This window comes from Bombus pyrosoma, linkage group LG11 (genome assembly GCF_014825855.1).
Source record: "Bombus pyrosoma isolate SC7728 linkage group LG11, ASM1482585v1, whole genome shotgun sequence".
Classification (NCBI taxonomy): domain Eukaryota; kingdom Metazoa; phylum Arthropoda; class Insecta; order Hymenoptera; family Apidae; genus Bombus; species Bombus pyrosoma.
Window position 1 is genome coordinate 9998632 of NC_057780.1, and position 24347 is coordinate 10022978.

The following is a 24347-nucleotide window of genomic DNA, read 5'->3' on the forward strand; positions in this document are numbered from 1 at the left end:
AATTTTACAAATATGTTCTATATATTATAATATAGGTTTACAAAAAAAAACGCAAGAGTAATGCATTAAAATGGACATTAAAAAGTGACTCGCAAAAATAGTTAAATAAAGCAAGATACAAAAATACATTGACAAAAGTATGATAGTCGGTAAACTACCAAAAAAACACCTTTCATGTCCATATTATAGTGGAAAATTCCGATGGAGCCCACAAAGTAGTCTATCCTTTCCGTAGACGAAGAGGTATGTGAACAGAGAAGTTTAGACAAAGAAAATGAATCAGAGGACCAATAACACACCAATGAGCTGACATCTACATATAAACGCGCCCCTTCGTTTATGATCGTTATAACATAGTGCGTGTGTTAATGCGCGAAAGTAATCAATATATCATAGTGGAATTTAACATATCTGATAAAATACACAAGACACCAACTACGAAAGCTCTAGTTTTGTTTATACGTGTAATTTTAGTTAGTAATTTCGCGTTTGGCTACTCACTTTTGACTGTTAATTATTAACGCTTGACGGCAAAGACTCAACATTGTCTTTTTTTGGTTCTTTTGATTTATATTCCCTTTAGAACTTTTTACATGAACACCTTCACGTTCGTCGTAAAAATTTTGCAAAGGTATCAATAAACCTTTCTCTCTATAATCACTGTAAAGACTGATTAGGATGCTGAACTGTCGAAACTACGAAACTCGACAGTGGCAACCATCGAGCAAATAGTGAGCCAAACCTCCCCCCATGTATACCCCACCCTCCGTCAATTCGACTATGAAACAGGGCCGTAATAAGATTCCGAAAAGTAGGGCGTTGGTTAATTCTTGAATAAAAATATGTATAACAGCAAAAATAGGTACATATGCAATTATAGATTAATTGTCATTTATAAGATAGTTTATCCAATAAGTTATTTCATAAAATTTGTAACAGATTATTTAATACATAAAGTGTTGAAAGAATCGACAAATATTTCGGTATCAAAATGTCGAAATATAAGATATTATTAACTCTCTATTAATAACTATAAATATCGAGAAAAAATAATTTTAACTATTTTGATCCTGCTTAAGGAGGTATATTTGGATTCATATTTAAATTAATCTATTAATATCTATATATATATATATAATTATTTTATTAATATTCAGTTGGTTTACATTGTTTCTTTTTTATAGAATATAGTATAGTATCAATACAAAGTAACATCAATTAAACTGATGAAATTGAAACAAAATGTGAACCAAATGAATGTAATAAAATAATTTTATTATTACTATATATTGTTTCAAATATCTAAAAATAAAACATATAAAAAATCCGTCGATCTTTTTGTAGCCCAAACAATTTTATTAATCTATACTTTATCAAATGCACAAAAATAAAAAAATATTAAAAAATTTAGTTTTCGAAAAACATATAATCAAAATGTTCACTTCGGGTACATTATACTTTCATAGATTTATAATTCATTGTATATCATAGGATTTTCTGTTTCTCTGTCTGATCATACTCTGTTTTTTCTTTTTGTCTACTATGAATTATAAAGAAATTTCATCAATATACTAAGGAAATAAATGAATAATTCAAGTTGTACAAATCACGTTTAATTTAATATTGCAATTATCTAAAATTACAGATGTTATTAGCAAGCGGACTTTTTTCAATTGTCTTCTTGCTGCATTTGTAATTCACGTAATAGTTGTGCCCTTTGTTTTTCCAACTCATCCTCTGAAAGTTCATGATGTTCAGCATTTTCAGTAACAGACCCTTCACTATGAGCAGAAGCTCTTCTATGTTTTTCTTCCTTTCGTTTTCTTTCTGGTGATTCTTCAGAAGACGGAAGTCTCGAATGTGATCGCTACACCAACCATATGCGATTATTAAACTTAAATCTAAACAAACTTAGAAAATTGTTAATTATATTGCAATATTAACTGAACTTACGGAATGACTACGACCTCTCTTCTTTTTACTCTTCTTCTTTTTTGATTTTCTAGTATCAGACTCGGAACTATCCGATTTGCTAGGAATACTTGGTGATCTTGATTTATGTCTTTTTTTCTTCAAACCTTTATCACTGCCTTCAGACTCCTAATACAGAAAAAAACGATTGTTTAAAGTAAATATTTAGACTCTAAAATTGTATAATATACTTACACTATGTGATCGCGACCGTGACTTCCGTTTCACCTTCTTTGTTTTCTTTTTTTTACTTCTAATGTGATGATGACTACAGCTTTCTTCAAGTTCATGTTGATACTCTTTGAAAATTCTAACTCTCTCGCTTTCTAATGTTATTGCTTTGAAATCTGGCTCTTCTTCAATCTTACTTCTTACATCGTCCCACGTCATTTGATAATCAACATTAAGAGTTTTTAGTAAATTTTTAAAGCCAGTTTCTAATTTCTTAAACTTTCTAGTTTCTTCCTTTACACGTTCTTTCTCTCGGGCTTCAGCTTTTTCAAGTAATAAATTGTACGTTAATTTTACATTGCCTGCATCTAATGTTGCAGATTTTCGATCCTCACATACGACTGTAGCAAACTCTTCAAAAGTAGTATTAACTTGCACTTCAAAATTTTTATCTTTCAGAATTTCTCTGATAATTTTCTTTTCGTCATGAAATCTAGATTTCAAATCTTCGACGTAAAATTTAAACAAATCTAGTGGAGTTGATCCAGATTGCCCAAGCATAGCTGAAAATCTTAAATCAGCAGATAACATTGGGTAAAGTTCTACCCACAATGACATGGATGTTAATTTTCCTTGTTCATGAAGCTCATCCAACAAACTCTGTGAAATAATTGTTCTTATTGAAAACATTAGTAAAAGTGATATAAAATTTCATAATTTTGTAAAACTTACTATAAATGCATCTCTGTTTTTTCGTTCTTGTCTTTTTCTACGTTTTTTCTCATGTTCTTTCTCTTCTTCTTCATCCTTTTCTAGTTGGCGTATATGATTTTCAAAAACAAGTAATGCATCCTCTTTATCCATTTCTAATAAGTCTGCATCTTCTGCAAAAGCTGCGTGTTGTAAAAGTAATGCTTGTGCTTCTTGCCAAGTAGTTCTATATGTAACATCGGTCATAGTATCTAAAACTTGAGCTAATCTTTTAGTATTTCTCTTTTTTAACTGTTTTGCTTCTTCTTTTTCACGTTTGGCTAAATTAAAAATAACATCCTCATAAATATCCCGACGATCTGAATCACCAACAGCCCTCCACACTTCCAAATTACCAAACATTTCTTCACATTTATAATACTTTGTTGTACTTGTCATTCTATCATTTTCTAATAAAAATTGTTCCAAATCTTCCTTAGCTTTCTTCAATCTGTTTGAAATGATTTATGTTTTTATATTTTTTATCTCTTTTGCTAAAATATGCTAGTTTTATATAATATTATACAATGATACTTACCTTAATCTTTCTTGCTCACGTTCCTCTTTAAGTTTCTGTGTCTTATATGCGTTGAATGCTTGTTTACGTTCATTTAATTTTTTCATTTGTGGATATCTAGGATCACTTTGAATTAATTTTACTGCCTGTTCCCATGTAGCATTTGATGGAACATCTCTTTCTCTTAACAATTCTTTAAATGCTTCAATTGCTTCCTTCTTATCTTTAAATTGCATTTTTGGTTCAGGAGTACTGGTACGACTATCATTTGCTGATCCTTTTGCAGAATTGCTATCTTCATCTGGCTTTGCAGGTGGAGTAGGAATGTTTATTGCTGCAAGAGTTGCAGCCATGGCTTGTTCAATTGCAGATTTTCCACCTGGTTCTGGTGTACTAGTTTGAGATGTATTCGCAATTGCAACATTTGGTGATAAATGTTGAATACCTGCAGGAACTATACTGAAAAGGCAAAATATTGATAATTACATTTACAACCTCAAGTTTCTTTATCATATGTATATGCATATGTGAACTATAATAAATATAATTTTTACTAACGTATTTGTAGCACTCGCAACAACTGCTGCAGCTGCAGCTGCAGCCTCTTCAGCTGCGATTCTTGCTTTTAATTCTTCTAGCTCTGTAGGAATGGTCCACCTAGATTCCTTAGTTGTCACATTATGATAATATACTTTTCCATTCTCTGATTTATATTCTTTCCAAGGGCATTGTGATAAAAGCAATTCACTAGGTGTTTTTAGCTCATCTGGTTTCTCCCACAAAGATTGTTTTGTAGCACTATTATAATAATATGTCCTTCCATCAGGAGCTTTATGTTCAGTCCAATCAGTTTTTTTTTCTGTTGTTGCAATAGGTTGAACACCTGATGCGGCTTCACTTGCTATAGGTGCAGGGGGAGGAATACCTGGTGCCGTTATTTGAGGAGGTGCAGCTAAAATATAAATGATATTTAAATAAAGCATATTACTTCTAAAAGATGAAAAATATTCTTTAACGAAAAAGGTATTAACCTATGACTCCAGCATCAGGTGGAGGAGCAGCAGTAATTGGAAAACTAAAACCTGGTGGAGGTATAGAAAACTGTGGAGGCATTATACCGGGTGGGCCAGGTGGTAAACTAGGAGGAGGTATAAAAGGTGCAGTAGGCATAATAGGTGGCACAAAAGTGGAAGCAATATTTGGAGTCGCTGGTGGAAACCCTGGTACCGCAGTAGGTGGAGGTATACCATCATTTGAAGCCTGTAACATAATATAATGTACAAGTTAACTTACAAATAATTAAATTAAATGTTTTTATGTATGGTAATGTTTATGTATGTTTCACACACATGTGTAATACATTATAAAAAATTATTTTCTAAATTTATTCTCAGAAGATTTAATTCAAGTGTACTTTTCTCATATATTATCAAAACAAAATAGAAAAGGAATTAAAATTTTGAGTATGTAAATTAAATTATAAAAATTCTCTTTAAAGATAAATTAAATAAATTTGTATAAACTTATTAACTACAGAACTAATATGTAAGGTTATCAATCACTTATTCATTTATTTTACGTTTAATAATACCATACCATTTCCTATAGAATGAAAATGTTTTCCTTTTAAATCAAATCATTGAAAATAGAATTATTGTGATTTCTTGCAAATTAAGTGATACAAGCAACAGTAATCTACTTCACATGTAAACTTTATCACGTTGTATTTATGCTCAACCAACGCGTGAAAGTAATTAGATTTTATGTATCTGGTGATTTTAAGAAATGAGTGAACATTGTGGACATATAGATTAAAAGTTGGTATATAAAGCTACGCTATAATAATAAAGACAATTATATTAATGTTTTAATTCAATATTTCGTTTCAATTTATATTTCAAATTTCTAGAAATATTATAAGAAACTGAAATATTTTTTGATAAATAATTATATGATCACCCTATAGTATATTATATGTCAATTCTAATTGAAATAATTTTTACTTCCGACTATATTTATTTATTTATTTATTCCTTCTAACTAATTACTTAGAAGAATTATATGCATTGAAAGAAATAAAATTATATGCAATACAAAAAAATCATACAATGAACCAGTTTATCTACGTTCATTCAAAAATAGTTTCAGTTCAATCTACTATTATCAACATCAGTGGCAATAACTGTGCTACGTATACATAGTTCTCACGTGAAAGTTTTAATATTGCAGTAAAAATATATTATATCAAAGGATTAAATATCGTGTTTGATAATCAATGATTTGCATATTTTCTGAAAATACTTTCTCAAACAATATAGGATAATGCTTATACTTATGTTTAAATTTTGACATTTGTCTTCGATCCCAACCTAATTTTGATGTAAATAAAAATCTATGGCAATTTATATAATTTAATAAAAAACTACAATATCATACAAATTTTGCCAAAATGTTTAAAAAATTTAAAGATAAACTGGCGGAAGAAATGAAACAATCGCCTGCCAGGTTACAGGCAAGCATGCAACAACTAGCACAGGTTTGACATTTTATATAAAATTAGGACATAAATTATGTATTTTGTAATCTGCTTAATAAAATAAAATTATTGTGTACTTATAAAAAAATTATTACTTTCACAAAAATACATTTGTCATATCTGATAATTAAATATATGTTGATTTACTAATATAATTGAAATAAAATTAAAATATCTATCTTATATATTAATAACTTGGTTTAATTTAGGTGGTAGTATCTCCTGCTTTGTCTAACAGTTCAGTACAAGAATTATCTGTATCTAATGACAATTTTAGTTTAACGGAAGAAGGAGATGGTAAGCCTTTCTTTTTTTATATATTGCTTTATTACTTTAAATTAAGAAGAATTTAAGTATAAAAGTGATTATTTACAGAAACTCCCAAAAATAGTCCTGCAAAACATGGTTTTCAAAATGTAGATTTAATGTCACCTACGTCAAATTCTATAGTTGTTTCAAGAAGATCGTCAGTTAGCAGTATTACTAGTGATACTTCATCTCTTTTTCCAATTTATGAAAGCCCTGCTAATTTGTATCATTTACAGGTATTACAGAACATTTATCATCAAGAAGATATAATATTTTAAAAAATTATTAATATTTGAATGTAACTAACTGTCCATTTTCATTTCCTTTTTAGTCTGATATGGATCAATCTGCTAGTGAGATAGATGAAAATATAAATCCACAGTTAGATAAAATTTCAAAAGATCAAATATATTCAGCATATCGGAAAGTGCAAGCAAAATACCACAAATATCGTGGAAGATACACAGATTTAGCAACACATTATAAAGAATTGGAAAGGGTAAAAGGCAAGTTAGAATCAGTCTTAGTAGAAACCCAAGATAAAGTATTAAGAAGAATAGCTGACTTAAAAGAACAGTGTCAGTTAGAACAACAGGCCAAAGCTCATTTGGAAGAAGCATTGAGAAATGACATTGAAGAAAAAGATCATATAATAAATACATTAAATACAAAGGTAATATTAAAAAATTTACTATTATTGTATTGTCAGATTTTAATGTTATATACATTGCAGATTAAACTTTTACAAACGACTGGACCAAACTTAGAATCTACTTCATCAGATACTACTAATGATAAAGGAAATTTAAAAGATAATCTCATTGACCTGAGTACTGGATCATCAATTAGTTCTGAAGAAAATGCTTCGGTAATCGAAAATACACAATTAAAAGATAAACTAAAAAAATTGGAAAATGTTGTTTTGAAGTATAAAGAATCTTTGAAACGAAATAAAGAAAAATTTTCTGAAATATTAACAGAAAAAAATATATTAGAATCACAGTATGAAACATTAAAAAATTCCTATACAGAAAAGGAAAAGGAGTTAAGTTATGCATCTACAGAAATTAAAAGTTTAACAGATCAAATGATTATTTTAAAAAAACGCGAGGAAGAGTCTGTAATATCCTTAGCTGAAAATAAACTTTCGATACACAGAGAATTAGAAGATAAAGAAGAACAAATCAAAAAGCTACAATTGGATTTGAAGCATGTGACAGAATCCAAAGAGAATCTAAGTGAAATTGTTAATAAATATAAAGCTGAAGTGGAAGAACTAAAATTATCACATAGTACTCAAAATTCAGATTCAGAAAAAAAAGAAATTGTACAAGATATAACAAATGAAAAATCAGAAGCTTTAAAACCAGTACAGCAAGAAATGCAGCAATTATTAAATGATCTAGATGAAAAAATGAGCTCAAAACATCATGGAGAAGATTGTAATAAAGAAAACATAGAGAGAACTACAAAAGTGCATGATACTGAAATATATCAAAATATAAAGTCTAAATTAAATGAAAAGGAAATTGAGCTTCAAGAGACAAGAAATAAATTAGAAGAATTGCAAAAAATTACTAAAGAATATCAAATACATAAAGAAGAGCTATATATGGAATTTTCGAATTACAAATTAAAATATACAGAGCTTCAAAATGAACAAAATGCACATAAAATTGTTGCTGAAGAAAAAAGAAAAGAAGCAGAAGCAACAATTGAAAAATTACAAGCTACCATACAAAGTCTTGATAAAGAATTAGAAAATATGAGAAATGCTCTAATTGATAGAGATAAAGTATGTGAAAATTACAATGCTAAAGTTCATGAATATAAAACAATGCTTGAAAATACGAAAGAAAAATTATTGAGTCAGGAAGCGGAAATGAAAATTCTTAAAGAAAAAGTACAAGACAATACAGAGATAATTACATTGAGCAATGAGTTAGAAATTAAAAATACTGAGTTATTAGGAGTATGCACACAACTTCAATCCTGTAAATCTACTATCTCTGATCTTAAAAATAGACTTCAAACAGATAGGTCTAATATTACTTCACTTCACGAAGAGAAAAATAATTTAATTAAAAATATTTTAAATTATAAAATTTCTACTAAAAAATTAAAGGAAGATAACATCTATATTAAAAGCAATACAGTGAAATGCTTCATGGAGATTAACAATGAAATTTCTGTCTTAAAGAATGGATTTGATGATTTTCTAAAAGCAAATAATATTATTCAGAATAGTGTAAATTTGCAAATTAAAAATTTCCAAACTAAATTACAGGAATTTGAAGAACTTAAACAAAAATATAATCAATTACAAACCGAATTAAAAGATACTATATATCTTAAATCTAATTTGGAAATAAGTTTGGAAAATTATAACAAACAACTAAATGAGATGTCCATGAAATTGGAGCAACAATGCGAAGTTGATACAAAAAATCGTAAACTTATAGCTGAGATAGATAATCTCAATTTCAAATTATATGACTTACGAAATTTACCTGAACAAGTGAAATTATTAATGATAGAATCTAAATCTTTGCAGGAAGAACTTAACAATGTTAATGATATGAATCAATTACTCTCAAATGAAATATCTGATTTGAAAGTACAACTTGAAGAAGCAAATAGTAATACAAAAAAGTTACAGGAATTAGAACAGAAATATGTAGAAGCAACAAAAATTGCTACGTTATTAAAATCTGAAAACGTTAATTCCAATAAATTAGAAGGAAAAATAAACACTTTAGAATCAGAAATAAAAGTTTTAAATGAAAATTTGTCTGAAAAAGATAAAAAAATAAGTACCTTAAATGAAGAATTAGGAAGTAAAGAAAGTTTTTTAGTTGATTTAAAAGTCAAAGATGAAAAATATGAAAATGAAATCATTGAGCTTACAAAGTCAAATGAAACTCTACAGCAAAAGATACAAACAAAAATCCAGCAATTAACGAAGTTGAAAACTATTAAACAAAAACAAGATGCCACTATTCAAAAATTAAATGACGAAATTAATGAAGTAAAAACTTTAAATGCAGAATTATTAGAACAGTTAAAAACATCGGAAAATGAAGTAAATATATTAAAATCTGAAAACTGTCAAATAGTAACATTAAAAGATAATAATGCAGCAATCATTACTGAATTAGAAAAACTAAAATTAATTCATAATGAAACCAATTTGGAAAATAAGAATCTAAAAGATAAGCAAAACGAATTTCTAAAACATAATCAAGAATTAAATGAATCTAATGAAAACTTAAAACAAAAAGTTGTAAATTATGACAAACACAATCAACAATTACTAACTGAAAATACACAATTAGGAAAAGAAATTGAATCATACAAAAATCGGTTAAATGAAAGTATATTATTAAATACGGAATTACAGTTTAACAATCAGGAACTGAATTTCCAACTTGAAGAATTAACTTCATCTAAGAAAAAAGTAGAAGAAATTGAAGAACATCTTACAAAGGAAAATGCAAGTTTACATAATGAAGTAGATAGATTAAATTTATTGTTAGAGAATAATAATAACATGGAAGAAAAAAATAAAGAACTACTAATGAATTTAGAACTTTTGGACAAGGAAGTTGCAAGATTAAAAAATATTGAAGAGGAAATTAATAGCTTAAGATTAGAAATAAATGGCTTAAATAAAGTAAAAAGTGATTTAGAAGAAAAGCAATTACAAAACAGTGAATTAATTACTGAAAATTTATCTTTAAAAAATAGAATTATAGAATTAGAAAATATAAATACGAAATTTCAATCTTATGTAAATAATTTAGAATCTAAGGTTTCCAGTTTGGATCAAATAGAATGTAAGAATATTGAATTAAAAAATGAATTTGATACATTAAAATCTACAAATATGGAATTATTATCTCAAATAAAGAATAAAGATGTAGTAGAAGAACGATTAACAACGGAAGTAGATGAATTAAAACTTATAGTAGATGAAAAAGTGGCAGAGTTAAAATTACTAGATACTAAAAATAAGGAATTGTTGAAAGAAATTGAAAGTTTAAAATCTTCATCAGTGGAAGAGGAAGTAGCAATAGAAACAGACAAATCAACTACTGTTGAAGATTTTAAAAAATTACAAAATGAAATAAAAGTTCTTAGAGAAACAAATACTGCACTAAATGAAAAAGTAAAAAGTATAAGTAGTGGTGAAATAGTACATGAGTTTTCTACTAAAAATAATGACAAATTGGAAGAAGAAAATAAAAAATTAGAAGCACAACTAGACGAAGCATTAATAACATTCCAAGCAAAAGAACTGGAAATGCATTTCGTTAGTAATGAATTAAAAAATCAAGTAGATACTTTGAAGCAAGAATTAAAAACAAACGAGGAAGAGCAAAGCATGAGATTAAAACAACTAGTTAAGGAATTTCAAGCACAGTTACATGATAAGGAAGAAGAGTTACATGCTGCATTAGAAAGACGATTCGGTAAATTAGAATTCTTTTTATAATATTATTTTCATTTTACATATATGTACATATAATCATCTGCACTCTAACAGAGATGATATTTTGGCTTGTAATAACAGATTACATATACCGATACGGTATTATCATCTCATCGAGATTGTTTTTAAATTAACGAACCGCGACTCATATACAAAGTGAAAAAATCACTTTGTATATGATGATAATAAATATACAAAAATATTGTAGTAATATATTGTAAATATATTATTGCATTTCCCTGTTTAGATCGTCAGCAAAATTATGAATCAAATCTTATTCAACAATATAAAGAGCAATTAAAAGATTTTCAAATAGAATTAACAGCCAAATCTGAGCAAATTGAGAATCTAATTTTAGAAAATAAAACTTTAATGTCACAAAAAGCAAAAGATATAAACCAGTTAGTGGAAAAAATTACAATAATGAAGAAAGAACATGTAGATGAAATTAAAGAAATAGAAAAGAAATGGAAATCAATTGTGCAACAGAAAACTGACAAGTTGGAAGCAAAACACGAAGAAGAGATTAATGAATTAACACAGGAATGGCGAAATGAAAGGAGGGTTGGTTACAACAAAGTTATAAAAAATAGTAATACCTCATAATTTACAAAATGACATTTTATTTTATATTTCTTTTTTATTTACTTTTAAGATTTTGTTATATTTATATTACTTATTTTAATTTCATATAATTATTTTTTTATTTTTTATAATTTTATTTATACTTATCTCTTTCAGCTTGATATGCAAACTGATTTAATTAATAAGGTAAAGTTCTTTCAAATTTTTAAATACTTCAATTTTACTAATTGCAATTTTATCATTATTTTTTAACATAAACATAAAAATAAGCAGTATAAGTAAAAAATTTAAATTTATTAATTTTTATTAATTTACTTAGGAATTAGAGAGCACTTCACGAGTTGCAATGGCAACTGTACAATCAAATACTGGTTCTTTTCATACTCTTCAACAAACCCTAACAGCACAGAGGCGAGAATTAGCTGAACTTAGAAAATTAATGAAGTTAAGGCATGATACACTAGAAGATTCAACAGAGATTGAATATCTTAGAAACATTTTATTTGAATACATGATGGGAAGAGAAACAATGGTGCTTGCTAGAGTGATCGCTGCAGTTGTTAAATTTGATCAAGAACAAACAGCAAAAGTACTTAAGAAAGAAGAAGATAAAATGACACTGGTAAAAAGTTTTTAAATTTTTTGAAAGAATATTTATATTTTTAATTAATGACATTAACATAACATTAACATTAATAATATTAATTTATAACAGATAAAAAACAAATATCTGTTAATAAACAGAAATAAAATTAGCTTTTTTCGAATGTTTTATTTATTTTGATATATATTACAACTTATAACTTTTATTATATGTATTGCATATATTAAAAGTGTTTCTACTTTAAATCTTAATCCTTTGATGTTTCAGCTTGGTTCTCTGGGTCTCACATAGTGCAAAAATCTGTATATTTAAAAATTGTGTAAGTACTTTTGTATATTAGATTGTAAGTATCTTGTATTTATTTATAGAATATGTATTTTAAAAAGATGACTATTATTCTGCCAATATATGATATATAATATGTAGAAAATACATACTGTAAAAAGCTTGACACAATTTACAGGTAGAAGCAATTTTAGATGTGATTACCTTGCTTCCTAATATATATATATATATATATATTCTATGATAAAAAAATTATAAATATTAGCTGTTCATCTATAAGCATGCCACTATCTATTAACTTTTATAACTGTTTATAAATTTATTAATAGAATAAAAATTTACTGTTATAAAGTTGTCACAAATGTATTTGCTTTCTTGTAATTTTTTATATAACGAAGTGTATAATTGTCAACATTATATGTGTTATAAATAGTTTAACTTGAAAAATTAAATTTCATTTCATATAGATAAGTATTTTAAAAATAATATTTCTATTGTATATAAATTATGTAATTAATATGTATTAATAAATAAAGTTAATTTAGAATGGAAGTACTATTAACTCCGAATTTGTCATTAATTTTATTATGATTGTTTTATTTACATAAAATCTTAACAATACACATTACACTAATTGTGACTGGATATTTTGCATTTTTTCTTTAAAATAATCTATTTGTTCAGAAATTGGAATCCTTTTTTGAATAAACCAAGTAGTCTGATTTCCAACAGGTGTATACATATATGTACCCTTACTTCCCAATAGTACTCTTAAGGCCCTATTCTTCTGTGATAATTTTTCATAATATTCCAGACCACCTTGAATATATTTATCATCAAGTTTAGACATTATTTTATTGACTTCTGTCTCTCTATAATAATCTAATTCATTATGTGTTGATGAGGTAAGAATAAAAGTTCCAATTGCAGCAATACTCATACATAAAGCATTTTTAGCTCTTTGCTGTTTGGTAACTTTTAATTTTGAACGAAGGAACTCATAAGCTGCTATTCCTATTATTGCATCTGCAAATACATTAAAACTTTTAATTATTGGATCAAAAGTTACGACTTTTAAAATTTGTTGAGCTATAGCAAATTTTTGAGCATTTTCTGAGAGTATTAAAGACTTATGAAATTCCTCGGTAGCTTCTGCATCCCATTGAAGTGATGCAGATTGAATTGATACGTTTCCATTATTTATCTGACCAATATCATTATATTCAAAATTCACTGGAATTCCAACTAAGCCACCATACTTTGTGTACGTTGATCCACCATGAAACATTTCTATATCATGAACATTAAAAAATTTAATACGTTCTTCTGGTATCATTGGTCTATATACTAAGTTTATATCATCTAGTACTTCTTTAAATCTTCTTTCAATATCTTTTCGTATTGGTATTTCATTATTCTCAAAGCTATTTATAAAGTTTTACAAAATTGCATTATAAAATTCTTAATGTCTTCTCAACTTTTTTATACTTACTCATATCTGGCTCTAATTTTTCTATATTGTTGCAATAATGAAGTTTGTGGAAGTAATTGTATGGTTACAGCACCAGCTATCAAAGTAACTCTCGCAATTACCATTGTAAAACCACTTTTTTACAAATTCTGAAATAAAGAAGATGAGATAAATAATTTACAATAAAGAAATATAACAAAATGAATCGAGATAAATGACAATTTATAAAGATCAATAAAAAAACATTCATAGTTCCACTTGTTTTATTTGTATCTAAGTATAACCTAAAAATATGAAACACAATATAGTAACATATTAATTGACATTATAATTAAATATCTATAAAATTCGTAATATAATTTTTATGCTGTTAAAATAATTCAAATACAGTTTGAATTACATTGTTACCAAATAATATTCACGTAACAATGTAAACAAAAATTAAATACCCACATAAAATATGTATTTTACGGACTATATATACGATTATTCTAATACATCATCAAAGAGATACTATGTATACTAAATAAATATTTATAATTTATACAGTGTTAGGCTATATATATTTTTTATGTACCATTAAATAATTGAGCTCTAATTCAATACTACATTTACATAATATTTTCAAAAAAATGTATGTATATCATATATTATCACTTATTATATAGATGTTGTATATAGTTTACGAAAAAAATAGCACAAAAGATGTTTGCGATAAGATTAAATCTATATAGATATTTGTAATTTGTATATATATATTTTCGTTTATTTTGAATGTTTATAATCCAATAGCAGGGACTGTTATATGTTTAATACTAGTATATGTATGTAGGTTCATTACTAACACTTTCGGTTGCCGATAAAAAAAAATTTAAACATAAATCCCGAGAACAGTTTGTTTTTCGTGTCACTCAGTTTACAAGTTCTCAGGATGGATACCAGCACGTGTGTTCTTAACAGTCAAAATGCTCCTCAATCTAGTGCACAACGAAAGTTTTATCAGTGGGTACTCAAATGGATAACTGGTGTACATGCGCATGCTGACGGGAACAATGAGGAAATGCGCGACATTCGACATTCAACAAAACCGGACGTAGCAACGTTAGCCAGTTTTTTACAAGCGATCGGATTTAAACTACTCTCGTTTGAAAGGCACGATGATTTACATGCCTCAGGAAAGAATGATAATAATGTTGAAACACCTGATCAAGGAGTTCTTAGAGTTGCACTCGAATGCGATATTTCCAACATGAGGGCAGTGTTAGAATTAGGAGGAGTCATATGTAAATGTCCCAATTCTGATCACATTAAGGACGCATCCTTTTGGACTATTAGTGGTACCGGACCTGTTGGAAGCACCGTATGCAAAAATTAATAATTTCTTTCATAATTTCTATTAAACCTGGCTTTATCTAAGTATTAAAGTGAAATTATGCTGAGCTGTTACTGAGGTGATCGTGCGAATTCAAAAATTTAAATATGTATTAATTTTAGCATTTACATCGTTTATCATTTGGAGTTTATTGACTTCCAACATTTATAAACTTAGGGGGGGGGCAATAAATAATATAAAATGTATCGAAATGCTTAAATTGAGAGCTTCTCAATCACGTGAACTTAGGTCTTATGAAAGCATTAACAATTAAAATAAATTATCTAATGCTTATAGCGTTTAATATTATATTCGGGATGGAATAATTTTTATTTTACGTATAGTAATATTTCTAAATTTAAGCATCATTTACTACGTATGTAAATAGCTCAAGTAACTAAATAATGTATAACTTGCGTAAACGAAAGTAAAGATATACCTCTATTATGCAATTTAATATTTATCTGCAATACGACAACGTCCAAAACTAAAATTTGACAATTTGACAGCAAAAAATTAATAAATATATCGAGTATATCGATTTAAACATATCTTCTTTATTTTCCTCAAAAACAAAAATTAGCACAAGTTTACGATTTTAGTTAACAATTATGAAAAGTACAGTAATAAGTATACAGTAAGAATATTTTAATATTGTATTTATTTTCAGGACAATATATCACAAAAAATCGAAGAAACTGGTAGTACTTTATTACCTCGTTTATCAAAAGATGTTGTTCGACTTTTGCGTGATGTATCATATAAACTGTTCGACACAATCGTATGCGAACCGGATGTCAATCGATATATGGACATTTTAAACGCTTCACAAACAAATAATACGTCTTGTAAAACCACGCAGAATAATTTAACAGCAGACATTGGAGTTACGCGAAGTCATACAGAACCGGAAATGTTTCTTCGTACAGATGATATGAGTTTAAAAGTGGGTACTTCATTTATATAATATTGTACTATTATAATATAAGTTATATAATATTCATATAATATAAAAATAATATTGATATTTTTATTATTTATATTTTAACTAATTTGATTACGCATTGTTAGTGTGTTCCTGAGAAGAAAAGTAGGAGTGTAAATTCCGATCCATCTGTAAGTCGTGTTATGTCTCCAATACAATCAGTTAAACCTGTTTTACAACGTCAGAAAACATGGGACATCGAAACCGAAAGTTTAAACGAAGAACCACGGCCGTCACCTCCAAAGCTTACGAGTTCTCCCTCTGTAGTTTCTGAATTATCCAATTCCTTAGGGCAAATTTCTTTACAGAGCGAAATTGAAAATCCTAGGATTGTAACTGAATATGTTTTAGGGGCATATCAAAACTTAGAAAAGGCTCTTAAGGTGTTACTAATCAAGAAACCAGAGATTTCGAATGATACTTCTCCTATTCAAGGCAATTATCTTATTTAGATAGATGAATATTATTTGAAAATAGTAATATTCTATTGAAAATTATTAAGATCTGTTTATCTTCATAATAGATAATGACAGTGCATCCGTAAGATCAGCACCTGCTATTATTCTTAGTCCCTATAAATCAACTCAATCAAGTACATGTACAAACATCAAACCTTTATCAAAATCAACAAATGAACAACAGACACGAGCAAAAGCATATTTGACGTTAACGCCGAGAGCACGTCGTAGTATCGAACCAATGCTTCCTAAATCTACGACACGAAGGAACTTAAAACCTGAGCAAGAAAATGTAAAACCGACGCTTCGTCGCAGTAGCTTTCACATTCCTTCGACTGCTAATTCTAATATCTCGTTGTTAAAATCTTCGGATACCGGACAAAAATTTTTGGCGAGTAAAAAGTACAGCACAAGTAAAACAAATCTCACAATCAATTCCGACCTGTCGAACAGGTATAATTGAATCTTATTAATTAATATTATATATGTAAATGTCTAAATTAAGCTATTCCTAAAATTGCAGAAGTTTATTGACAACAAAAAAGGTTGTATCTTCAGAACAACAGGCATCATCAAACTTGGGAGCACTTAATACATCGAATACTCGTATGTCAATGATTAAACCACCTACAAAAGTCTCAAAAACAATACCCATCAAAGTGAAATCAATGAAATCTACTATCAAGATGAGCCCAGGAATATTGAAGAAATAAAAAGATAACCTTTTAAAGCGATAAATTATTATTTTTATCTTCATTTATATTATTTAATTAATAAGCATACTTTAACTTTACGTTTATTACGTCATTTTAAACGGAGATTTACCTAGGTATTTTACTATTATAGTATTTAATTATTTTGTAATGCCTAAAAAAAAATATATGTTGTTTCAAATAATTAATATATTTCATTCTTAAAGTAAGAAGTCGTACTCTCTATACAGACTGATAGTTACAGGAGGTTCGTATTATTGTACGTTTTGAAAATGGCGGGCTTAACATGCCATCTTGAAATGTTTGAGATCAGTCAGAACTTCGCCGTAATGTAGTCAGTGCTGCAAAATTTATGATTCGATATTTGAAATATACTTTACTGTGTTGTGCTTAATATGACTATAAATTAATAAACCGTAACATCAATAACAAATAATTACAGGAAACAAATAAAGAAGTTGTGGCCTTTTTGATTGGTGATAATTTTTTGAAATATTGTCTTTTTTTTTAATTTCGATATTCTTTATATTGTATTTATTCGAAAAACATTTGGTACATTTCTATGTCAGCACTTGTATTTGGACAATTGTGATTGGAGCATGCGCCTGACATTCGTTTCTTAGGCACTCTGGACGTGATGTCGGCAGTAATCATTGTTCGTGATTAGTTACATTACTGTGTTAGCCTGTAGTGGCATGATTTTCGAGTATTTACGCGATACGTGTATCATGTGCGCGTATTGATGTTGTATTTGGAATGCGCGGTACGTTGAGACAAGTCCTGTATATCACATTTATTTCATTCGTCAATTGATCAATTGAGGAACTCACTAACGAAAGCTTGAACTTGCTTATAACAGACTACGAAATTACATTTGTATACACACACATATATACATATACAGGTATATATGTATATACATGTACGTGGATATACACATACATGGTGTCGTGTTTCATCGTTTCACGTTATACCGAATACTGGATACAAACATTTTTCAATGGAATGATAGGCGTGTCACTATACCAGGTATGTGAAGTGAACAAGAATCATGTTATATCGTTAGATAATATTACATAGTAATAAGTTCACGACGATCTATGTTAGAAAAGTGTTATAATTGTTAAAGTTGTATCAAACATCTGGACGGCTATGTGATTATAAGTGCACTGTTTTACAGAAATATTTTTAAATCTTTTTTATAATTCATATATGCAAGTAATTTCAATGATCTTCGAAAGAAGATAAATTATAAATTTGTAATCTTATATCGCGAAATTCTCGTTCATGGCAGACATGTCGACATAATGGCGTCAATGTTCCCTTCAACTATAGATAACTGGATCCTACATTCCCTACCTTGCATGTCGCAATAAAACATTAAACGTGCCACGTGACCTTCTTCAATCACGCGGTATGTTCTAAAAGCCGGGTCCGAACCTGCGCCCTGAAAAAGTTTTATCCTAGTACATGACAAGTGCATGTAATATCTATGAAAATGAAGTAGTAAATATAACGTGTATGTGTATAGTACTGTCGTACAAGTTTACAATTATAGCTCCAATAATACATAGTAACTCTGCATTGTATGTATATATTTTGCTATACTAGATATTAATACGCTATTCAAAAATAAATTAAAAATTGTAATTTAAAGAGTTCGTAAATATAACTCTATAGATAATTTATTATCTACAACAAGATTCTTGTATTTTATTTTGCTATTTAATGTATTGTAACTATATAACCTTAGTTATAAGAATATGTTCTAGAATATACCATATACTATTTATTGATATTACATTGTGGAAATTTTAAAAATGTATTAAAAATTAATAATGGTTGTTAAATAACAATAAATATATTTGTAATAATAATAATATTATTGTAAATGTAGAACAGTAAGACAGTCAACTTACAGGCAATAAAATTACAACTTAGCATACTATTAAAGTTTATATAATTGTTAAATTTATTTATATTATATACATATATTATATTGAAAAAATATTTTTATTTTTTTCAGACAAATGTGTGGTAGCACTAATAGCATATCATCAACGCACTCGTTGCAGTTAAACAGTTAAAGAAGAAGAGGCAGATTTCGAAACATACTTACAGACCTGGGTGTGGTTTTAATAACTTCTAATATAAAATGGCAGAAGAGTGCAACGATGTTAAGTCTGCCGGTCCATCTTCACCAAGAAGTCCACAGAATAATAGTATGGGAGGAAAACCAAGCAGTCCTCATTCTCCTAGACAACCAAGGCGTATGAAGCTAACACAGCAACAATTGGACAGCATGACAAAGGACGAGCTAGCAGCCAAGTGGCATGAACAGGACTTGTATGTGGAGTGTCTAGAGGCCCAGGCGGCAGCCCAGGAAGGTACTGAGATCACTTGAGTGAGACCACCTCACTCACCACATTTCTTAAGCGAATTTATGAATGCCAGAACACAACGGTCTCTTGTATGAGACAAGACTCTTATAGGGACGCTAAGATTAGGGATTAAGCATATTATTAGTACTGTGTTTAGGATAATAATAATGCTAAGTTTTTATAAATTCTAAAGTCGAAAAAATTTTGAATAAATAAGTATCATAATAAGATAGATGAAATTCTTAAGAACATCTCTTATGACATCGATAAACAAATTACAATTGTAGAAAATTTATGTATTCATATGAAACACTAGATAGATCAATTGGGTAATAGACTTTAGATAAAGGCTAGTGATACAGTAGTATTGTAATATTTTGAAAACTACATTTGTGATGTGTAGTGCGGGCAATTAAATTAATGCCAATATGTACAGTGTTCGAAATTTTTTTGGTGAGCAGAAGTGATGTGACAGTCATATACACTGCATGTACAGAAAATCTAATACAATATTATGCATGTATGCATAATTTTATCATCTGGTGTTAAGTTGCGCTGCTATTGATATTAAAAGTCACTTAATGCTAAAAGCAAAGTGTATGTCGAAAAAAGTGATATTGTGTGACAAGAAGAGATGAAAAGGTTTTTTCGAATGTGTTCACTATGAATCATTTCTTTCACTGTAATAAACACACATAGCTTACTTTTGGTATGAGCTCTTAAGTGACCGTGCAGTGTGCCACGTATAATTCTACAGTGTAGTAAAACACACTGCCAGAAGCAGGACAGTGCGTGTGTGTTTGTGTGTACATTGGATATCGAGTTTCCACTTTGCGAGGATTGAATGAAATACAACATCCTCGCTGGCTCTGAATATACCACTCAGAAGAGTAAAAACAGAGGCCCTATGTCATCCTTTGGCCCACAAAACTCTGTGCCAGGGATGCGTGAACCTAAGTCTTGGTGAAGTACGAAACCTTTAATTGATGCAGTTATGATCTGAAATTCCAGCTGCTTTTTCCAATCCTAACAATTCTTATCCCAGTCTACAATCTTTAATATCATCTTATATATAGATACATCTGATAAAACTGAACAATTTTAATTATGTTCCTAGACAAACATCCCTGTCTATTCCCATTATGAACGCAATTCATGCATGCATTTGTACCTGCACCATAACTTCCTGATGTCCAAGTACCAATCTGAAAAAAATACAATCCTGATCAAATAAGGCCGGGAGGTTATCTTGTGACAACATCTGTGTCTGCAACAAGTAGTCTATCTATTTTCATGGAAGAAAAGTAACGTCCACTCTTGGTCTCGGTGGAAGCACAGAGAATCTCACAAATGGCACGATGCAACAACTCCAAACTCAAAGTATGCGCTAATTAAAAATGTCAGTTGTCAGGCAATCAATGTCACATACATATGAAAACATATTTTGTTTATGCGCACTTAGGGCAAAACAGTATGTAGTAGATTTTCACCACTATGCTTTCTTTCACCAAAGATATACTGATATGAAATATCAAAAGAGACTGTACAGAATACTCTGTACCATTATATTATATGCATATATATTTTAAGGTTTTTAGCTCTCTATGTGTCTCATAAATTTATATGACTTACCATTATTTAAACGAATTATTATCAGAGATGTAGAAAATAATAAAAAAAAATGTTATAAAATAATCCCCAACTCTAGTTATGAAAATATAATTTTATTCAAAGTGTATGAATAAAAATTATATATCATAAAGATATAGGTAAAATTATGAAAGACATGGAAATACATCTTTTTTTCATATTGTATTTTAAATTAAGTAAATGTTAATACAGCTTTCTCTTTAAATTTATATTATCAATTAATAACTTCTTCAATGATTTTTATGTTTGAAATGTATTTGAAGTATAGTATTTTTATATCTAATTGAAATAAAGTTGAAAATATCATAACCTTTTAAAATATAATAAAAAATGTACATTACATGATATATATACATATGCGTATATATATATATTGTGTGTATATATATTATATTACACATTATATCACATATTATATATATATGCTCATACTCTGTTTAATTTTAAAATGATTATATAATAAACATAAAACAAATTGACGAAACACATAGATAGCTTTAAACAGTGAAGTCTTAATTAAAAGAGGAAATGATATAATTTTTTTTTGTAGGTGAGCTATCCTCATTGAGGGATTCTGAAAGCAAGTACAGACAGCAACATGCAGAAGCATCTCATAGAGAGAAGATTTTAGTCAGGAGACTTGCTTCTAAAGAACAAGAATTACAAGAATATATTGTATGTAGATTTTACATTTTTTAATAGAAGAAATATAGAACTAATTAAAAAATTTCATAACACGTAACTCTCCTTCTTCTTTCCTCTCTCTTTTAGAGTCAAATTGCTGAAATGAAAGCTGCTCATGCTCCATCCGCTGTGGCTTTAAGATCTGCTTTGTTAGATCCAGCTGTTAATATTTTAATTCAAAAATTAAGGCAAGAACTTGTTACAACTAAAGCTAAATTAGAGGACACCCAGAATGAACTTAGTGCCTGGAAATTTACACCAGATAGGTAAATAACAATTTATGTCTTTTGATAAAACTAAATAACAAATTTGTATTTCCAATGACGCTCTGTATATTTTTTTATCTATAGCAATACAGGTAAAAGACTAATGGCAAAATGCAGATTGTTATATCAAGAAAATGAAGAATTAGGTCGCATGATTGCTAGTGGAAGAATTGCTAAGTTGGAGGGAGATCTTGCTCTTCAAAGAAGTTTCAGTGAAGAAATGAAGAAATCACAATCAGGTATTATTTTTGTTATGGATATTTTTTTAATATGTTATAGATCAAAATAGCTAATATCTTTTGGTAATGTCTATGTTATAGAATTGGATGAATTCTTGCAAGACTTGGACGAGGATGTTGAAGGAATGCAGAGCACAATTTACTTCTTACAACAGGAGCTACGCAAAGCTCGCGAATCAGTTACATTGTTACAGCAAGAAAATGCAGCGTTGAAAGCAAATTCAAGCGAAAATAATTTAACGAATGGTTTGTCACCTCACACGCCACCAATAAAGAAGGAAGAATCCGAGGAAAATTCAATTTCGGAAACAAAGACTTCAAAATCAATGGAAGATAGTGATGTGTGCAAAGGTGCTAGGACTCCACCGTTATCATCGCAGCGATCGCCACAGTGTGAGTTTTCTAATACTGAAAGAACAGAACGCGTCGAACGAAAACCCAATCAAGCAGATCATAATGACGAAAGCTCAAGTGATTCGGCTGCTTTGATCATTAAAGTAGAGAATGAGGAATTAAGTGATAGGGAAGAAGAACATGAAGAAAATCGAAATAATAAGAGGATACTGAGGAGCAAAAGTCATAATAGAAATAACAATAAAACTAATGGGGAAGAGGTGCTAACTAGAATAACTAGGGGTAGGGATAGGACCAAAAGGGACAAAAGTGCACCAGGTAGTGACGACGAAAGGACATATAAAAAAAAGAGAAGAGAGAGTATCCTTTCTCTTGATTATAACGAAGCTGATGATGACGCGTTAGTTCTAACTAATGGTGAGACGCTTCAAAGCGATCCAGAATGAACAGTTTTCTAGAACGATTTTATACATGTAACACTTGTTATATATGAACAAAACTTAGCGTGACTTAATACCCAACATAAGTTGAATCTAATATTTCATACTTAAGAATAATATGAAGCCACATTATGGTAAATATTATTTCTGATGGTTTTATAATTTTTCATAACGTGTATCCGTAAATATATCTTTTATTTCAATTTTTTTGAAGTCACGTTAATGCCAAGATAACAGCACTTGATTACGTATGATTATATCTTCACAAAAATAACGTGGCGTTGGAATAAAGGGGTAGATAGTTAAAACTATTTTTTCTTTCGCAATAAAGTCGCATTAAATTTTCTAATAAGTATTCGTTATTACGAACAAATGCTTCAACGTTTTTAAATGGCTTTTTGTAAATTCGTTAAAACATTGATAGTAGCTTCTCTTGTTAGATTTTGCAGAGCAATCATAAAGAATATAAATAACAATAGAATAATAATCAGGGCTATGCCCTTTTTATTATGTAAATACACAAATGTTAATATCTGGTACACAACGACGCACATACATAGATTTATACACGATTATGTGCGCAATAATTTGTATGTATGTATTGTTTTTTTCATTGTGAGACACGCGTGTCAACATTCGTTATTCATGCATAAAATATGCTTTTAATTGTGTATAATAAAATTGAGGTCTATTTGTTAGATTTATTGAATACCTGTAAATTGTATGAAATATTAAACGATATTAATTTCAGTAAAACGTGCAACTGATCTTGTAGATCACAGAACATCACAGTTGCATATTTTTTATTTTTTTTGAGGACAAATATGCAAAATATTTACATTGCTATTTTATACTATCTTGTATAAAAGCACATATTTTTTATCGTGTTTCTTACATAAATATTTTGCTTTCTAATTCATTTGTAATTTTGGTATGTAATGTTCAGTTTGGATTTTGAATAGGTATATCTATTGTATTTGGAATATAATTTTTGGAAACTTAACCATAATTAAAATATAATTTATGGATAATTCAATTCAAATATATCTATAACAAAAATGATTATTATTGTATAATATGTAATTTATCAATTAAAGATTACCTTTCAACACAA

General features: G+C 28.6%; 6 protein-coding genes and 1 long non-coding RNA gene across 15 annotated transcripts in view; 4 read left to right on the top strand and 3 right to left on the bottom strand.

Annotated features, from left to right (window-relative positions):
• The window catches only part of LOC122572281 (delta-1-pyrroline-5-carboxylate dehydrogenase, mitochondrial), a 56364-nt gene extending 55653 nt beyond the window's left edge, over positions 1-711 (bottom strand). For 2 of the 4 annotated variants that reach the window (XM_043737074.1, XM_043737075.1), the window contains exon 1: positions 502-710. In XM_043737074.1, coding sequence (XP_043593009.1) covers positions 502-545 — 44 coding nt within the window. In that variant the 5' untranslated portion in view covers positions 546-710. Of the gene's footprint in view, positions 1-169; positions 447-501 lie in introns of those variants that run through there. The other 2 variants (XM_043737076.1, XM_043737077.1) reach the window with 2 other exon arrangements.
• A 13-nt stretch (positions 712-724) lies between these two features.
• On the top strand, positions 725-4592 carry LOC122572283. The gene is made up of 3 exons (XR_006318430.1): positions 725-862; positions 4284-4355; positions 4453-4592. It is a non-coding gene; the product is annotated as an uncharacterized LOC122572283 (long non-coding RNA).
• LOC122572280 (pre-mRNA-processing factor 40 homolog A) lies at positions 1592-5166 on the bottom strand. The gene is made up of 8 exons (XM_043737073.1): positions 5006-5166; positions 4441-4669; positions 3968-4361; positions 3431-3868; positions 2875-3343; positions 2167-2802; positions 1954-2100; positions 1592-1867 (listed from the first exon to the last, which is right to left on the bottom strand). The coding sequence occupies exons 1-8, from the start codon at positions 5006-5008 to the stop codon at positions 1670-1672; spliced, it is 2514 nt and encodes an 837-aa protein (XP_043593008.1). The 5' UTR covers positions 5009-5166; the 3' UTR covers positions 1592-1669.
• A 360-nt stretch (positions 5167-5526) lies between these two features.
• On the top strand, positions 5527-12582 carry LOC122572875 (golgin subfamily A member 4-like). 3 transcript variants are annotated; one of them, XM_043738489.1, is made up of 10 exons: positions 5527-5945; positions 6155-6242; positions 6321-6490; positions 6586-6927; positions 6988-10726; positions 10994-11310; positions 11488-11517; positions 11651-11953; positions 12203-12254; positions 12399-12582. In XM_043738489.1, the coding sequence occupies exons 1-9, from the start codon at positions 5859-5861 to the stop codon at positions 12224-12226; spliced, it is 5100 nt and encodes a 1699-aa protein (XP_043594424.1). In that variant the 5' UTR covers positions 5527-5858; the 3' UTR covers positions 12227-12254; positions 12399-12582. The 3 variants fall into 3 exon arrangements, with proteins under 3 accessions (XP_043594424.1, XP_043594423.1, XP_043594425.1); XM_043738488.1 differs by having other exon boundaries at positions 5529-5945; positions 12203-12582; XM_043738490.1 differs by lacking the exon at positions 11488-11517 and having other exon boundaries at positions 5529-5945; positions 12203-12582.
• Positions 12583-12783: 201 nt separating this feature from the next.
• LOC122572878 (transmembrane protein 177) lies at positions 12784-14675 on the bottom strand. 2 transcript variants are annotated; one of them, XM_043738495.1, is made up of 3 exons: positions 14537-14675; positions 13713-13840; positions 12784-13644 (listed from the first exon to the last, which is right to left on the bottom strand). In XM_043738495.1, the coding sequence occupies exons 2-3, from the start codon at positions 13814-13816 to the stop codon at positions 12846-12848; spliced, it is 903 nt and encodes a 300-aa protein (XP_043594430.1). In that variant the 5' UTR covers positions 13817-13840; positions 14537-14675; the 3' UTR covers positions 12784-12845. The 2 variants fall into 2 exon arrangements, with proteins under 2 accessions (XP_043594430.1, XP_043594432.1); XM_043738497.1 differs by lacking the exon at positions 14537-14675 and adding an exon at positions 14269-14504.
• LOC122572876 lies at positions 14538-17129 on the top strand. Its single transcript, XM_043738491.1, has 4 exons — positions 14538-15051; positions 15734-16009; positions 16135-16483; positions 16572-17129. The coding sequence occupies exons 1-4, from the start codon at positions 14623-14625 to the stop codon at positions 16967-16969; spliced, it is 1452 nt and encodes a 483-aa protein (XP_043594426.1). The 5' UTR covers positions 14538-14622; the 3' UTR covers positions 16970-17129.
• A 1477-nt stretch (positions 17130-18606) lies between these two features.
• LOC122572877 (pre-mRNA-splicing regulator female-lethal(2)D) lies at positions 18607-23933 on the top strand. Of its 3 annotated transcripts, none has more exons than XM_043738492.1 (6): positions 18607-18805; positions 19246-19606; positions 21801-21925; positions 22022-22200; positions 22285-22439; positions 22521-23933. In XM_043738492.1, the coding sequence occupies exons 2-6, from the start codon at positions 19375-19377 to the stop codon at positions 23237-23239; spliced, it is 1410 nt and encodes a 469-aa protein (XP_043594427.1). In that variant the 5' UTR covers positions 18607-18805; positions 19246-19374; the 3' UTR covers positions 23240-23933. The 3 variants fall into 3 exon arrangements, with proteins under 3 accessions (XP_043594427.1, XP_043594429.1, XP_043594428.1); XM_043738494.1 differs by lacking the exon at positions 18607-18805 and adding an exon at positions 20718-20980 and having other exon boundaries at positions 19469-20568; XM_043738493.1 differs by lacking the exon at positions 18607-18805 and having other exon boundaries at positions 19469-20980.
• Positions 23934-24347: the final 414 nt, after the last annotated feature.

Excerpts from the sequence above, each read along its gene's own strand:
- LOC122572280 (XM_043737073.1), bottom strand. Across the intron at positions 4,362-4,440 it reads ACCTGATGCTGGAGTCATAG|CTGCACCTCCTCAAATAACG; the intron begins GTTAATACCTTT and ends TTTATATTTTAG. Across the intron at positions 3,344-3,430 it reads CGTGAGCAAGAAAGATTAAG|ATTGAAGAAAGCTAAGGAAG; the intron begins GTAAGTATCATT and ends CATTTCAAACAG.
- LOC122572875 (XM_043738489.1), top strand. The coding sequence starts at position 5,859 with ATGTTTAAAAAATTTAAAGATAAACTGGCGGAAGAAATGAAACAATCG. Across the intron at positions 6,928-6,987 it reads TAAATACATTAAATACAAAG|ATTAAACTTTTACAAACGAC; the intron begins GTAATATTAAAA and ends TATACATTGCAG. Across the intron at positions 10,727-10,993 it reads TGCATTAGAAAGACGATTCG|ATCGTCAGCAAAATTATGAA; the intron begins GTAAATTAGAAT and ends TTCCCTGTTTAG.
- LOC122572878 (XM_043738495.1), bottom strand. The coding sequence starts at position 13,816 with ATGGTAATTGCGAGAGTTACTTTGATAGCTGGTGCTGTAACCATACAA. Across the intron at positions 13,645-13,712 it reads AAAATTAGAGCCAGATATGA|CTTTGAGAATAATGAAATAC; the intron begins GTAAGTATAAAA and ends CTTTATAAATAG.
- LOC122572876 (XM_043738491.1), top strand. The coding sequence starts at position 14,623 with ATGGATACCAGCACGTGTGTTCTTAACAGTCAAAATGCTCCTCAATCT. Across the intron at positions 16,010-16,134 it reads CAGATGATATGAGTTTAAAA|TGTGTTCCTGAGAAGAAAAG; the intron begins GTGGGTACTTCA and ends ACGCATTGTTAG. Across the intron at positions 16,484-16,571 it reads TGATACTTCTCCTATTCAAG|ATAATGACAGTGCATCCGTA; the intron begins GCAATTATCTTA and ends TCTTCATAATAG.
- LOC122572877 (XM_043738492.1), top strand. The coding sequence starts at position 19,375 with ATGGCAGAAGAGTGCAACGATGTTAAGTCTGCCGGTCCATCTTCACCA. Across the intron at positions 22,201-22,284 it reads TGGAAATTTACACCAGATAG|CAATACAGGTAAAAGACTAA; the intron begins GTAAATAACAAT and ends TTTTATCTATAG. Across the intron at positions 22,440-22,520 it reads AATGAAGAAATCACAATCAG|AATTGGATGAATTCTTGCAA; the intron begins GTATTATTTTTG and ends TCTATGTTATAG.